We start from the raw sequence: 16636 nt of genomic DNA, 5'->3' as shown, positions 1-16636 counted from the left end.
TTTGAGAAGGGTGCTCTCCCTCAGTCACTGCCTCTAGCTCTCAGTTATATTTCTGGGCGAGGTGTGTGCTTTTTTGAGACAGAGTCTTGCTGGGGAACCCAGGCTGGCCTCCCACTTACTAGTCAGTAGTCACGTGCCACCGAGTATACCCCCCTAGCATAGTTCTAAGAGGTTTCATACCCTATCCTAGAGAGGTCGAACCTCTCTCTCTGCTTATCAGAGCACAGAGCGCTGTGCTGCCTGTAGTGATGTCTCCTGGCTGTGGTTTTAGTTTCCCGTCTGTGTTTGAAGATGTATATTTTGTCAACTCTACTGCGCTTTAGTCAGTGAAGTGTCTTCCCCCTTCCCCAATGTGTGTGTGTGTGCGTGTGTGTGTGTGTGTGTATGTATGTGTGGTGTAGGTCAGTGTCCAGTGTCCAGTGTCCAGTGTCCTCTTCAGTTACTCTCCATAAGGACTGCTGGGAACTGAACCCAGGTCCTCTGCAAGAGCAGCCAGTGCTTTTTGTTTTGTTTTTTATTTTTCGAGACAGGATTTCTCTGTGTAGCCTTGGTTGTCCTGGACTCACTTTGTAGACCAGGCTGACCTCGAACTCACAGCGATCCACCTGCCTCTGCCTCCCGAGTGCTGGGATTAAAGGTGTGCGCCAACACTGCCCGGCCTTATTTGTAAAAATTTTAATCACGTTTATTTATCGTGTGTGTGTGTGTGTATGTGTGTGTGTGTGTGTGTCCCAGGAATGCTGGGGCCTCACATGACACCTGTTCTCTTTGGCTGCTGGCCAGAAGCCCTTTTGCTGTAGAACTTGTGCCTGGACCTCACACACCTGTCTGTGGGGACTCTTCTTACTGAGCACTGCAGGGGAGGGAGCGGCAAAGTCAGCCACCCTTGCCCTCAGTGCTCTTGACAAGCTCTGTTTCTGAATGTTTGAAGGAAGTTCAGCTTCTTTCTCCATGGTGGTCAGCCCTCATGAGGCCCCAGTACTCCATGGTGGTCAGCCCTCGTGGGGCCCCAGTACTCCATGGTGGTCAGCCCTCGTGGGGCCCCAGTACTCCATGGTGGTCAGCCCTCACAGGGCCCCAGTACTCCATGGTGGTCAGCCCTCGTGGGGCCCCAGTACTCCATGGTGGTCAGCCCTCGTGGGGCCCCAGTACTCCATGGTGGTCAGCCCTCGTGGGGCCCCAGTACTCCATGGTGGTCAGCCCTCACAGGGCCCCAGTACTCCATGGTGGTCAGCCCTCACGGGGCCCCAGTACTCCATGGTGGTCAGCCCTCACGGGGCCCCAGTACTCCATGGTGGTCAGCCCTCGTGGGGCCCCAGTACTCCATGGTGGTCAGCCCTCGTGGGGCCCCAGTACTCCATGGTGGTCAGCCCTCGTGGGGCCCCCAGTACTCCATGGTGGTCAGCCCTCACGGGGCCCCAGTGCTTAGCAGCTGTTGTAAAACTTGGTTTCTGACAACAGCCTGTGGTGACAGCATCCAGCAACAGGCAGTGATACTTTCTAGTGTTAGGGCTCTTGGGACTGGGTATCGGGTCCGACCTCTCGACAGTGCTTGGTGTTTGTTACAGCTCTCAGGCCTGGGTGTCTGCATCCCAATCCTCGACAGCAGTTAGAGTTGCGGCTTTAGGGCTGTGTGTCTGGATCCCAGCCCTCGACAGTGTCTGGTGTTCCGGCTCTCAGGCCTGGCTGTCTGAGACTGAGCCTCTGACAGCTCCCTGGAACTGTTCTAGCCATCGAGGCCCCTGGTTTCTTCTGACTCGCACCGCTCTTGTCTCTACCACATTCGTTCTTATTGCTTCTCCCTTAGCTTCTGGAAATCTTCATCTGCGCTCTTCCATTGTTTGGGTTTGCTGTGGTTGCTGGTTTGTTTTTGTTCTGTTTTGAGAAAGCATCTCACTACATAGCCCCCGGGGTGCCCTGGAACTCGCTATGTAGATCAGGCTGGCCTTGAACTCACAGGTAGCTTGTCTGCCTCTGCCTCCCAAGTACTGAGATTAAAGGCACAAGCCGCCTCCGCCACCACACACAGCATTAGAGGCACCTCTTATTGCTACTCCCATTGTCACAGCTGCTGTTGCCACCACCTTCCTTTCTTCCTGTTACCTGCTCAGCCCACTCTACCTGTAACTCAAGCCAGATAAGACCCTAGTATGGAGAGGGAAGGTGGGCACAAAGTCCCACCCCTAGCTAAGGACCTGTTGGCCATTGATGGTTGCTAGGAGAGGGACAGTCAGGGTTCCTTGGTTGTTTTTAAGAATGTAGCCCTGAGCAAGGCATGGTAGCTCATGCCTTTAATCCCAGCACTCAGGAGGCAGAGGCAGGCGGATCGATATGTGTTCAAGGCCAGCCTGGTCTACAAAGTGAGTCCAGGACAGCCAAGGGTAATGCAGAGAAACCCTGACTGGAAAAAAAAAAAAAAGGAAAAAAAAGAAAAAAGAATGTAGCCCTGATAAGTGGACCATGCTCCAGTGGAAGGCCGCTGATCCAGGAAAATGTAGGCAGCACAGACTTGACTTTCATGGGTTGAGAAAAAGAAAACAGGAGATATACAGGCGGGTGGGTGGGGAAGCCAAGGTGGATCTGATCTGGGAGTAGTTGCAGGAGGAATGTGAATGTGACCAAATCACACTGTATGACAGAACTAATAAGCCGGGTGTGGTGGCGCACGCCTTTAGTCCCAGCACTTGGGAGGCAGAGGCAGGTGGATCGTTGTGAGTTCGAGGCCAGCCTGGTCTACAAAGCGAGTCCAGAGTAACCAAGATAACATAGAGAAACCCTGTCTCAAAACCCAAAGAATAAAAATTTAAAAAAGAAGAAAAAAAAAAGAAAAGAAAAGAAAGAACTAATAAAAACAGAGGGAGAAAAAAGATCAGAATTGAGCAAGAAATGAACTCCAGAGAGACCCCTTTAATGGGCCCTGCTATTGCAGGACCAGGGGCAACACAGGAAGCTGCCTTCCTCTGACTCACAAAGGGATCCATTCACTTAGCCCACTCATATAAATGGGACAGAACAATGGCCCTGAGAGCCTGGCATGGGCATCTTTAACAACCATGGCAGGCCTTCATTCAAATGAGGAACTCTGCACCAGTCACAAGCCTTCTGCAGGTCTCGGTAGAAATGACTGCAGGGTCATGCAGAGTTCATGGGGGGGGGGGCGGTGTGATGGGCAGAAGTCCAGGGCAGCTTGTTGAAGTGGGTGTGGCTGGACAGAACTTTAGGAAACAGAGCTGTGCTTCCGCAGCAAGCAGGCAGCTGTAGTTGCCATGGCGCCTCCTCAAGGCCCTGTATAGCCAGCCCTCAGAGCAGCCAAGGATGGCTGGCTATTTGGCAGCCACTCATTCGCTCAAAATAGCAGGGGCACCAGGGAAGGGTCTAACAGCTGCCAACTAGGGGGTCCACTTCCCTCTGATAGTCAACCTCACAGCTTAAAACAAAGATACACCTGAAAAAGGATGGCTACAATAAAGGCTAGCAATTAATGGCTGACCAGTAGTGTTTAATACTGATTTGTCAATGCTTAGTTCCTGTCCTGGTGCTTTAGCAAGCGATAAGTCCCTCTAACCTAGCTTGCCTCATAATTCCCTTTCATTCCTGTGTCTCCAGCGGAGCTACAGTGACAAGGAAGCCACAACCACACTGGGGACCACAGGAGGGTCCTCAGTGGTGTCCATGGCTGGCCTGGACCCCGCGCTCAGCACAAGTCATCCGTTCTATGATGTGGCCAGACACGGCATCCTGCAGGTGGCAGGTAGGTTAACTGTCTGGCTGGTCCCCAGGCTGGGCGGTACAGTCTTCTGGGTCTTGCAGAGTGATGGGCTGTCACAGGCTGCCTGTCCCTAGTTGGATTTACTAGAACGAACAGTGTCGTGGGATCTCAGCCACAGCAACAGATGTCAGTAAAAAACGGACAATGGGTAGCTCACGCTCTCAGGTGTCAGGACAAAATACTGCCTCATATAATTTAGGCCTGAGGATCAGGAACTCTCAGTATGCACTTCCCACTTTTAAGTGCCCCTGCTCTGTCACCACTGGCTCTCACTTGTAAGGAGCTAGGATCCTATTGAGGAATCAGACAAGAAGAAGTACTGTCCCAAATAGTTGAAGACCCCAGAAACAGGAGTAGTGAATGTTCTGGCACCTGCTGAGTGTAGGAGGAATCTTAAGACGGCTTCGGCCAATGGGCACTTAGTTGTTTGAAGGCCCCAGTGTCCTTTTAAAAAAGCTTTAGGCTTAGGGAGGACGGTGCTAAATAAAATACAGGGGACATGGATTCACGTACCACATATATCAGCCAAAGGAAAGAAGGAAATCGTCACTTTTAATAAGACAAAATACATATTTAAAGCATGGTGATGCATGCCCGTAATCCCAGCACTCAGGGAGGCAGAGGCAGGTGGATCTCTGTGAGTTTGAGGCCAGCCTGGTCTACAAAGAGAGACCAGGACAGCCAAGGCTACACAGAGAAACCCTGTCTCAAAATAAATAAATAAATAAATAAATAAATTTAAAAAATCAGGGTTGGAGAATGCCCCTTGGGTTTCTGACCCTGCTGAGCCAACTTAAGTTTCTCTTGTGGTGTTTATTCATGAGTGTCTTTTCAAGCAGCCATACTGTGACTTGGAACTCCAGCTGAGGGAGCAATGGCCCTCAGACACAGGCCACAGCTGGTTTTGGAACCCACTGGCCCAGGCAGGAGGACTCAGTTTGGAAAACTCAGTTTTCTGGTGTTGTGCCCAGAGCCCCTGCTGGGTAAGGGAGGGGATTGTGTGGTGGGTTATAGCAGATTGTTCTGGAATCTTAAAAGCCTACCCATGCCTAGGCAGTCAGCACACGTGATTCTGGTTCATTCCTGTTCATTACCTTTCTGGGCATGCAGTCTTCTGTCCTGCATCATGTTTCGGGGAGCAGGGGAGGAGCACCCCTGAGGATGGCTGTAAATACTTCTTTACAACCCAAATGAGTTTAAAATGGGTCTCTTTCTAGAAGGGGGGCCCTTTGATTTATTCCAGCTCCTGTCCTTCAGGCAAGCAATCAGTAATGATTAGATCTGCAGAGGAGATGGCCAGGAGCCCTGGAAGTGGCTGGAGGGGGTCTCCTATGTCTTCTCCTCAGGGATGCGTATGGGTTGTGGACATCCAGCCTGCTGGGCCTCCAGAGGGCCCTGGGATGGGAGCCAGGCAAAGGGAGAAGGTGGAAGGGGCCACAAACAATAAAGTGGTGTTGAGGAGCCTGGACATCACAGGTGGTGGCCTGGGGGAGCTGCAGGGGAAGGGCAGGAGGCTCTCCCATGCACGGCAAGCAGAGGAGAATGGTGGGAGCTACAGATGGTGACTGTTCTGTGGGACCCAGGCTGGTGTGTGTGTGTGTGTGTGTGTGTGTGTGTGTGTGTGTGTGTGTGTGTAGAGAGAGAGAGAGAGAGACTTACAGGCTGATGCTGAGGTCTGGTGAGCAGCTGGGGGCCTTGGCCATATGTCCTGGTCCTGATATAGATGAGATAGGACGTGGGATAAAGGAGACATTCTCAATTCTGAATAGAGACACAATTGCCCTTCATTCTGAGAAGGGAGAGGAAGGTAGTGCTGCAGCCTTCCCTAGGAGAGGACAGGTTAAACCACGTCACAGTGGCATCTGCATAGCTCTGGCCTCTAGCTCATGGGCTTCTATACATTGTAAAGATGCCCACAGACAGAATGCATTGTGTCACTTCTCTCCTCGGTTTGTACAAATTACACATGAACCCATTTCCCTCCACCAAGTGACAGGTAACAGCACTAGGGCTGCTGGAACCGAGGGCCCCATCCAAGGAGCGTCAAACAACAGACATTCGGTCACGTGGTTCTGGGGTTCAGAAGTGAGAATCCAAGGTATGGGTGGGCTGGTTCCTGGAGGGTCTAGGAAAATCCACTGCAAACCTCCCCAGCATCTGGAGTCCTGGCATTCCTTTGTGCCTCTTGGCCTTTAACCTTTACTACACTTCATACCTCCTTTGGCTTTAACTTAAATTACATTTGCGATGACCCTACTTGCAAATTAAGTCACATTTGGAGGCTCTAGGAAGTCATGAGGTTTTTTTTTTTCCTTTTTGGGGGGAGGGAGCACAAGGAGACAGAATTCAACCCAAAGGTGTCTCCATAGCCACTTTCTCTGAAGTCTATCTGTGATGTCCACTCAAGGGCACCATTGTCCAGTGCAGTGTGACAGAAGTGCCACGTCCACTCTGTCCAGATGCTTGCTTCTTGACTTGTGTCACTGCTGAGCCTGTAGTGTGTGTGTGTGTGTGTGTGTGTGTGTGTGTGTGTGTGTGTGTGTGTGTGTAGTGAATACCCTGAGGGTACTAGGTGCCCATGCAGCCAGCAGCCCTTCACACACAACACACTGCCTGGCATCTCAGTCCTGTCCTCTTGATGTGTGCATGGGGTGGTGTGTTCACAGATGTGGGGCACAGTGTCAGGGCCAGGTGGGCAGCAGCTCCGTTAGAAGGACAGGTAGGTTTGGAGGTCAGGGGAATCGTATGTTTCTGTAAGAGAGTCAGATCTTGGAGTTACAGACAGTTGTGAACTGCCATGTGGGTGCTGGGAATTGAACCAGCCCTAGCTAGGTTTTGTTTTGTTTTTTTGTTTTGTTTTGTTTTGTTTTGTTTTTTTTGGTTTTGTTTGTGTGTTTGTTTGAGACAGTGACTGCCTATGTATCTCTGGCTTTCCTGGAACTCTGTAGACCAGGTTAGCCTCAAACTCGGATCTGCCTGCCTCTGCCTCCTGAGTGCTGGGATTACAGGGGGCGCTGGTACATCTGGGTAAGCTGGGTCCTTGACTGCACTGCGCAAAAGAATTTCAGGATGGAAATAAAAGAGAATAAGAAAAATAAAAATTTAAGGGCAGCTCAGAATGAATCAAGTTAGCAAGTTTTTGTTTTGTTTCATGTGTGTGGGTGTTTTGTCTGCATTTATGTCTGCGCACCGCATGCATGCCTGGTGCCTGTGAAGGGCAGAAGAGGGTGTCAGGTCCTCTGGGACTAGAGTTATAGATAGTTTGTGAGCCACTGTGTGGGTGCCTGGGTCCCCTTAATGGTCAGCCAGTGAGTGCTCTTTACTACCGAACCATCTCTCCAGCCCTGAGGATCCAGTGGGCAGGAGTTGGGACTCCAGGCTTCTGGTCCCCAGCCTAGCCCCTACGTCTTCCAGTGTGTTTCTGCAGTTCTATATAGATATGAGAAAGCCCCAGCCACAGGGCTCATGGCCTGGGGAGTAGTACATGCAGCATTTGGGACCTCAGCAGCTACCTGCCCCCTGCAGAGAAGCTGTGTGGTCTAGTTCACTAAGTGCCACTGTACGCCTGGCCTGAGCCTGCCTCAGGGGGATGGCCTTCAAGTCTCCTTGAGAGTCATCTGAAAGGACTCCTGTCACCAAGGCTACCATGGCTGCCACCAGCAAGCACCTCCTGTATTCCAGGGCCAGCATGCTTCATTCCTAGTCAGCTGAGCTGTGTGTGGTAACTCTCTTAAACTGAAGGCTGTCCCCAGAGCTCCAGACCCAGGAGCTGTTGCAAGTCCTCAGAACACATTCATTCCCCAAGGCCTCATGGCAGCCTTGTGTGCCATGAGCCGGTCCCAGCATAGGGTGACTTGGCCTTCACAGTGTAAGAAAAAGGGAGGCTCCTGTACTGGATGTGATTTCCCGTCCTGTCCAGGGCAACTGGGCCCTGACCACTCTGGCCTTCCCCAAGACTCGGAATTCCAGGAAACTACTGAGGGACACTTTGTGAGAAGGAGGCAACCAGATCCTGTTCTTGAAGTTAGATGTGGCTAAAGTTAGACCCGAGAGCTCTCGCCTAGTGGGACCTGTCACTGGTGGACCTAACCTGGTGGCTCCAGTGTCCCATCTGTTAGATGGGAGTGATGAAGGGTTGGAAGGTTTTCTCAAGAAACGTGTACATAACATGCCTTCCGTGGGCGTCAATTGGCCGAGCCCCAGCCCTAGGTATCCTAGCCCAGGCTAGACTGCTCTGGCCACCCAAGGCTTATGACTGAAGAAATCCAGCCCAAAGGCTGGAGGCTCACACCTTTGTTCCTCCAGGGGATGACCGCCAGGGGAGACGCATCTTCACGTTCAGCAGCTGCCGGCTGCCACCCTTGCACCAGCTCAACCATCAACGTCTGCTAGAGTAAGTATTGCCCTGTTCTCGGCCGCACGCATCTGCCTCCCAGCGCGGCCATCTTGGTCTCCATTTCCTGTGTGGATTTATAGAGAGCCTGAGTTCAGGATCTCCAGAATCCACTGCAGAGCTATCTGGGGGGAGGCTCCCACCACCAGGGCTACCGTGGCTTCACCAGCACTGGTAAAATATTGGACACTGGCTCGATTCTCTCTCAGCCAGCTGGGCTGTGGGCATTGACCTCTGAGGCTGGGGATAGGGCCCCTGTCCTGGGTGCATGGAAGTTCGTCTTCCATACCTGATGGGCACAAAGCCATCTAGAGAGCAGAAAGGTGTGTTTCTGGAAACAGCAGATCAGCAAGGCACCTGAGCCAGCTGGCTCACCATGGCTCCTGTCTCACGGGACTTCTGTAACTCACAGTGCTGAGCAAGTGATTGTCCTGATGGAAACCCCGTGTCTTGCGCCCTTCAGGTATCTGAAGTACACGCTGGACCAGCACGTGGAGAACGACTATACCATCGTCTACTTTCACTACGGCCTCAGCAGCCAGAACAAGCCGTCCCTAGGCTGGCTCCAGACCGCCTACAAGGAGTTCGACAGGAAGTACGCACAAAGCACCTTGGGGGGGATGGGGAGGGTGGGGAGGTGGGAGGGGTGGGGGTAGTGGGGGGGTAGGGAGGTGGAGTGAGGAGGGTGGGAGTTCCGAGTGGAGCACATCTAGGAAAGGGAAGTGGGTCTAGGGACAGGATTATGTACCTTGGCTTTAGGCACCAAAACAATCCAGCAATGTGATATATGGAGGAGAATGAGTCCTCTGTGCTGGGACTTCAGCCCTGATGTGTGCGGAGAGCCTTCTCGATGCCTCTGCTGTGCCCTGGAGGAGTCCTACCTGCATCCCTGTTGGCTACCACCTTCCACACATGCTAAGTGTCCACTCTTTACACAACCTGGTTCCAGGAGCCTTTGCCCTGTTCCAGGCTTCTAGTGAGAGCAGCTGCCTCTTCAGTGGGTGTGGCATAGCTCCAGGCTCCCCCACCTTGTGGCTCTTGGCTGGCCACGTGATGTAGCATCAAATCTCCAGATCTGGCTGATAGCCTTCTTCACGCTTGGCTTTAGTCTCACTGTGAGGGTCTGGGTGGTGATGGAGCATTGGCCGGCACTGACATGTAGGAAGTACCCTCTCTCTTACATCAACAGGGACATGTGACTTGGTGTGTTATTCTGTGGGGGTGTGTGTAAGAAATAAGTGAGTGGAGGAAGATGAAAGAACAGACTGTTTGACCTCGAAACATCAAAAGCTGACTTTGCTGGTCTGAGAGGTTGGCGTCCTTACGCCTCGTGGCTTGGCATCCAAGGGCACAAAAGACTGAATCCATTGTACAGGATCTGAGGATCAGTTTTTGTGGACGGTAGAGAGTGGGGGAGGGCCTGGATTTTCCAGGTCCAGAGATTGTTTTCATGATTTGTTTTGTTTTTCTGATAAACTGATCTTCGAACCGGTGAAGTAGGAGATAAAGTAAGCCACCTGTTTTTGTGACCTTGTGACCTTCTTAGCTGTAGGGTGAAAGATAAGTTAGGTTGCCTGTTTTTATGACCTCTGGGCTCCAGGGTGCACAGTGGAGGTTAGCTGCTTTCTAGAATTCCACCCCAGCAGGTTTCTTGAAGCCTGTCTTATGGCCACTGTTTTGGAGACATTACTTTTTTTTTTCTAGTATGTTCTTTACTATCATTTATCACTCACATGACACAAATGTGCCTCCACCATTGAGCCTCAGCCTGGCTCAGGGACCTGAATCACTCCTTCCCTCTCTCCAGGCTTCCTTCACCTCTGACCCCAGCCCTGGCACCTGTCATTTCTCTGGGGATCTGCCTCCCTCCTGAGGACTGTGTCTTTAGAGGTCCAGCTGCCTTTGTGGCCTCATGAGTTGACAGCGTGACTTCACAGGGAGCGTGTACCCACTCCTCCGCGTGCTCACTCCAGCTCCCCAATCTGGCTTAACTTCTGCCTAGTGCATCCCTTCCTCCTCCTTACCTCCACACAGTCTCACGCACTCTGCTCTGATGTCCCGTGCCGTGTCCCGTACCTCAGCTCTCTGCTTAGATGCTTTCTTTTCTCTGTCTGAGTTTGATTCCTGTCCTGAGAGACCTGTGTCACACTCACCCCCAAACCCTAACTTGGTCCCGGCCTTCTGGTGTGCTGGTGTAGTTTAACAACTGGCTCTCAGGCAGTCTAGGGGCCCTCACAGCAAGCTGTCCCCCCACCCCCACCTCCATGGCCTATGCACATTACCCACAAGTCATTAGTACTGTGCAGGTTTAATTCTGAAAGCCGCAGCTAGGTCATCCTGGCTTAGGGCTGTGCTCCATGCCCCTGTCCACCCGTCATCTGCACCTGCAAGAATATCCATAGCCGGGCTGGAGAGATGGCTCAGTGGTTAGGAGCCCTGGCTGCTCTTCCAGAGGTCCTGAGTTCAATTCCCAGTAACCACACTGTGGCTCACAACCATCTGTAATGGAATCTGATCCCCTCTTCTGGTGTCCACGAAAACAGAGCACTCATATAAAATAAATAAATAGCTGGGTGTGGTGGCGCATGCCTTTAATCCCAGCACTGGGAAGGCAGAGGCAGGCAGATCGCTATGAATTCAAGATCAGCATGGTTTACAAAGTGAGTTCAGGACAGCCAAAGCTACACAGAGAAAGCCTGTCTCAAAAAACCAAACCAACCAACCAAACAAACAAACACAAACCCAGTAAATAAATAAATAAATAAATAAATAAATAAATAAATAAATCTTTGAAAAAAAAAAAAAGAATGTCCATAGCCACAGGCTCCACTTCATACACTTGCAGTATAAAAAGTACAGTGGGTTGGCCAGGGTAGAGGGAAAACACCTTCTATGGTGTGTGTGTAAGTGTGTGTGTGTGTGTGTGTGTGTGTGTGTGTGTGTGTAAGCCAATTGTCATTTTCTTCTCAGGCACTATCCATCCTGTTTGTTGAGACAGGGTCTCTCATTTGCCTAGAACTTGCCCAGTAGGCTAGGCTGGCTGGCTAAGGTCCCTCCTGCCTCCGCCTCCTCAGAACTGAGAGTATAAGCACCTGACATCACACCCAGCTTTTCGTACATAGGTTCTGGGGTTCCCAGGCACTTTACCAACTGAGCCCAGCCCCTCCCTTTTCTGGTTTTTGGTTTAGTTTTGGACGTAGGGTCTCACAGTGTATCCCTGGCTGTCCCGGAACTCTCTACGTAGACCAAGCTGGCTTTGAACTCACAGAGCTCCACCTGGCTCAGTCTCTCAAGTGCTGGGGTTAAAGGTGTGCATCCCCCTACCCAGTTCCTTCTGGGTTTTGGTCCGTGTCCTTTAATTGAGCCTGTTGAGAAATGGGGATTTTTTTCCTGAGGTTTGGTCCTCCTGTGCAGTAGTCACTCGGTATAGGGTGTGCTGAAGTTGGGGGACCTGGAGTCATCTTACCCTTCTCTTCTCAGGTACAAGAAGAACCTGAAGGCCCTGTATGTCGTGCACCCCACCAGCCTCATCAGAGCACTGTGGAACATTTTCAAACCCCTCATCAGGTGAGCATGCGCCTGGTGGACCCTCACATCACCATCTCTGAGACACACTTCTAAAGGAAGGCTCGCTCCATGTGGGTCTGCCTCTGAGGCACCTATTGGGTCTCGTGGGGGTCACGTGACCACTCAAGCCAAGCACTACTGTGGCTCTCTGAGGTTGTGGACAGTAATGCTGGCCCTTGACATTGATGTCATGGCTAGTATTTTAAGTACCCCCTGACCCAGATGCCCACATTCTGCATCTGTATCTTGGTCTCCAAGGTCACAAAAGCCAGGAAGGAAGGGCTCTAGCCAGGGTAGCTGTATAAATGTAGAGGTTAGGACACAGGTACATGGGCTCCTTACCTCTGTCTTTGGGGAATGATTTGGGACAGCCTGTTTCCTGCAGGTAAGTGTGATATAGCGAGGAAGCTCACCCATGCTCAGTGCTCAGGTGTTTTCTTAGGGTTGGTCCTGTAGGTGTGGACACTCCATATAACTGGCCTCAGGGACTCTATCTCCTGCGTTCCCTCTGGCTTGCAGACAGACCACCCTGTGATGTGCTGTCTCAGTCCTCTACTAGTACAAACTGTATGACATGGCCCACAGCCACATTTCAGGCTTCCTTCCTGGAGCAGAGGAAGAGACAGACTGCTTCCTGGAAGCCCAGGATGGGTACCCCAAGCCCATGGGCTAGCCTTTTACCAGAGCCCAGAAATTCAGGGACTTCTGTGAGCTCTTTTCATGTCTGGACTCTTTCCCACTGGACATCGATTTCTCTGTCAGTATCAGGAAGAACCCCAGGGGACCACGAGGCCTGACTCTGCCAGGGCCCCGTTGGCATCTTCATCTCCTCCCCATTAAGCCACAAGCATCAGGCACAAACTGCGCACAGTCACATGATGGATGGATGAGCTTCACTCAGGAGGGCCCAGTTGTGCATGGGACGTGTTGGGACACTCGGGTGAAGCAACACACTCAGAGAGGGAGTGGCAGTGCCCTTCTCGGTCAGCCAGGAGGACTCAGGAGGGTTTTCAGGAGGAGCATTTTAGTGCAGGGAGGGCACGCATGGACATGACCCTTGAAACCCTCTGCCGCCGCCTCCATCATATCCCCCGCATCTCCTTCCTCCTGTTGATATCCAGCTACGGTGGCTCAGAGGCCTCTTGCTAGTAATGCACTTCACTCTCTCAAGACCACAGCCACGTGGGAGGTTCATGTTGAGTCCTGTGGATACGAGTGACAGGGTTAGGCACTACATCCTTTCTCCGTGTCTCCATTTTCCCCTCTGACTTCAGACAGGCAGCCCAACCCACCAACTGCATGGAAAACTCCATTTCTCCTGCATTCCCTATTTCCTACCTGCCCCCTTGAGGGCTAAGCTGGGCCTCACACCATGTTGTGTTCCGAGTCTCTGTCAACACACACAACATTCAGGACACCTCTGCCACCAGTCCTTGGGGCCTGCACGCCCTCCTTCACTAGTTAGACAATAAGTGATTGTAAAGGTGTCTGTACTCGGGTCCCAGAGCCTTCGAATATGTCATGTCCCACAGTGCAGGGGCTGTACAGGTGACATTAAGCTGGGGAGTCACAAACAGAAGACAACTTGGAATGTCCTACTGGGCTCTAGATGGTTGCTGGGGTCCTTAATGGAGAACCTTTCCCAGAAATGTCAGGAGAGAAGCTCAAAGGTGCCTCACTGCTGGCTTTGAAGGTGGAGGTAGGAGTCCCACATCAAGGGACACAGGCACCTCTCGGAACTGGAAGGATAAAGACACCGTGGCTCTGCCCAACCCTGGCCTTCCTCACTGACCTGAACTTGTGGAGGGGTACGCTGCTGCTATTTGAAGCTGTTTCATTTGCCCTGGGTCCCTGACAGCTGCCTGTGGACCACCCTTCTATATCCTAGGGCTCCAAGATGCCACTACTACATGCTGTTGAAAAATCTGCCCGCACTGATGTGTGCACACACATGCTTACTCCACATATTCCTGTTCCAATGTGTATGCTCATTTGAGTGTGTGCACACAGACACACACACAATCAGTGGCTTCTGGGCATTGCTGCACACACACACACACACACACACACACAATCAGTGGCTTCTGGGCATTGCTGCACACACACACAATCAGTAGCTTCTAGGTAGTGCTACACACACACACATACACACACCATCAGTGGCTTCTGGGTAGTGCTGTACACACACATACACACACCATCAGTGGCTTCTGGGTAGTGCTGCACACACACACACACACATACACACACACACACCTCATCAGTGGCTTCTGGGTGGTGCTGCACACACACACACACATACACACACCATCAGTGGCTTCTGGGTAGTGCTGCGCACGCACACATACACACACACACACACACACACACGCATGCACACACACACACCATCAGTGGCTTCTGGGTAGTGCTGTACACACACACACACATACACACACACACACACACACACACACACACACACATACACACACCATCACTGGCTTCTGGGTAGTGCTGCACACGCACACACACACACACACACACACGCATGCACACACACACACACACCATCAGTGGCTTCTGGGTAGTGCTGTACACACACACACACATACACACACACACACACACATACACACACCATCAGTGGCTTCTGGGTAGTGCTGTGCACGCACACATACACACACACACACACACACACACACACACACACACGCATGCACACACACACACCATCAGTGGCTTCTGGGCAGTGCTGCAGCCCTACCCTACCTCAAGCCTCATCCTACTGCCCCTCAGCTCAGCCTGCCTTCCCCCACAGTCCTCGAGTTCTATGGAATGTGGCATGCACCACCAGGCCTGGTTATTCGAGAGTGCTTTAAACTATCCTTTTGGAATTTAGTTATCTATTCGCCTTATGTTATGCACACCAAGGCATCTTATGTAGAAAGCCATGCCTTCATACTTCTAAACGGGGAGGCTGGTGCCCAGAGACGTCATACAGTTTGTAAAGGACTCAAGACTGGGATCCAATAACAGAATGAAACCAGGACATGAGCTGGAGGGTGGAACCCACCCAGGCTGCAGTTGGATCCTGAGCATTGTCCTAACGTGGGCTCTCCTGGCAGCTGCAGCTGTAACACAGACCCTGTCCCATGCCTGTGCTGGAATTCCTGACAGAGCTGCCCAAGGCCTTTCCACCTGTGTAAAAGGCCAGACGGGTCATGTGTGCTTGCTCTCGCTAATCCTAGGGCCCAGTGGGTGCCTGGCTAACAGGAGTCCTCAGGCAGCTACAGAGAGACAGATGTGGCTCCCAGGTGGGCAGGAGTGGCATGGGAGCACCCCGAGTGGCTGAAGCAGACAGCACTGTCTGGGAAGTTCCACTGGACAGCTAGGCCCCTGCTTGGCTCAGTGGGCTCCTCTTTTCCACACAGCACTTTATACCCCAAAGGAGCCTTTAATGTCCCCAGAGCAGAGGCCAGAGTGTTCCCGAGTTATCTGCTATCAGAATGCACAACCCCTTCCTCCGGGCCCAGGGCCAATGCTCTTGCACAGCCCAGGTTCCCTGGCAGCACCCTTGCCGTCTGGGAAAGCTACCTTTCTCATGGTTCGAATCCAGCCCCTAGGACTGATCCACTCTTGTCCAGGAGAGGGAGCCAGTGCACAGGCCTTCGCCTCCCTTGGAGTATGGGAACTGGTTTAGGCTCTAGCTGGCCCTGATCTCAGTTCTACTCTGCTCTCATAGGTGTCCCATCTCTCATGATCCCCCATGGTCTTGGTTTTTTTTTGGGGGTGGGGGCAGTGGTAAGTTGGATAATCTTATGTTATGTACAATGTGGAAGACACACAGATTGTCCTAACGGCAGCAGGATGTAACATTGCTGAGCAAGGAACTTGCCTTTTCTAGTCACTACAATTCTGCACAATGACTCAAGTTCCAAGTGTATCAGTGGACACAGGCCTCCTCGGCAGGTCAAATGGCTTGGCCCGGATCCCTGAGAGGGGATAGAATTGATGGCAGAGGCTGTACTGTCTCTCCACGGCCACCTGAAACACTCCTGCGGAGTCCCCCAGGGTCTCTCTACCCTTTGGTCTCTTGGGGGAAGAGAGAGCCCAACACAAAACCAGCACTCTCCAGGGATCATAGAGTCTCCAGGCATGCAGGCTCGGTCCTCAGGTCCTCTGAGCCTGGCACACAGTTATGGTCGGTATCAAGGTCGCCCTGGTAGAATCTGGAATCTCACGGAAGGGCCTCTGGGCATGCCTATGAGGGATTATTTTATTAACAGAGGTGGGAAGACCTGCCCCTGTGGGTGGGACCATGCCCTGGCCAGGGGATCCTGGGTTGCGTAAAGAGAGAGGGAAAAACTAAGCAGTAGTATGTGTGCGTGCTCTGCTGCCCCGGACATAATGTGACTTGCTGTTTCAAGCTCATGCCACCTTGATTTCACTGCCATGATGGACTGCACCCTGAACTTTGAGCTAAAACGAACCCTTTCGCCCTGAAGTGGTCTTTGTCTGAGTACATTACCACAGAAAAAGAAACTAAGACGCATACATCCAGTCCACACAGAAAGGCGCCCCTGTGCTGTCTGCTCTGTGTAAATTCACAGCCAGTTCAAATTGGAGACACATCATTTTATACAGGCGCGCCTCCGGGGCCTTTGGTCCATCCTGGGTCCTAGTGCGTAGCCTGTCTTCTGTGCGGCACCCTAACTCCTGCAGTCCTCTCTCCTTCGCCTCATTGTCTTATTCGCTGGTTTCTCCTTCCTCAGTCACAAGTTTGGGAGAAAAATCACCTACTGCAGGAACTTGCGTGAGCTCCAAGAACACCTTCAGTGCGACCAGCTGCTCATCCCCCCGGAAGTAGTACGGTGAGTGTCCACCTGGCTCTGGAATCCGGTATCCATGCACATGTTCAGGAGTGC

At 52.0% G+C, this 16636-nt stretch overlaps 1 protein-coding gene across 5 annotated transcripts in view; it reads left to right on the top strand.

Annotated features, from left to right (window-relative positions):
* Window positions 1-16636, top strand: part of ARHGAP8 (Rho GTPase activating protein 8) — a 47965-nt gene that overhangs the window by 11850 nt on the left and 19479 nt on the right. For all 5 annotated transcript variants that reach the window (XM_084749778.1, XM_084749779.1, XM_084749780.1 and 2 more), the window contains 5 exons: window positions 3607-3751; window positions 8075-8162; window positions 8626-8757; window positions 11643-11729; window positions 16484-16582. In XM_084749778.1, the coding sequence (XP_084605904.1) occupies window positions 3607-3751; window positions 8075-8162; window positions 8626-8757; window positions 11643-11729; window positions 16484-16582 (551 nt within the window). Of the gene's footprint in view, window positions 1-3606; window positions 3752-8074; window positions 8163-8625; window positions 8758-11642; window positions 11730-16483; window positions 16583-16636 lie in introns of those variants that run through there.

The sequence above is a fragment of the Acomys minous genome (genome assembly GCF_964271855.1).
Source record: "Acomys minous genome assembly, chromosome: 12".
NCBI classification, from domain to species: domain Eukaryota; kingdom Metazoa; phylum Chordata; class Mammalia; order Rodentia; family Muridae; genus Acomys; species Acomys minous.
The sequence above is the reverse complement of the archived record's forward strand: the minus strand, read 5'-3'. Positions and strand labels throughout refer to the sequence as shown.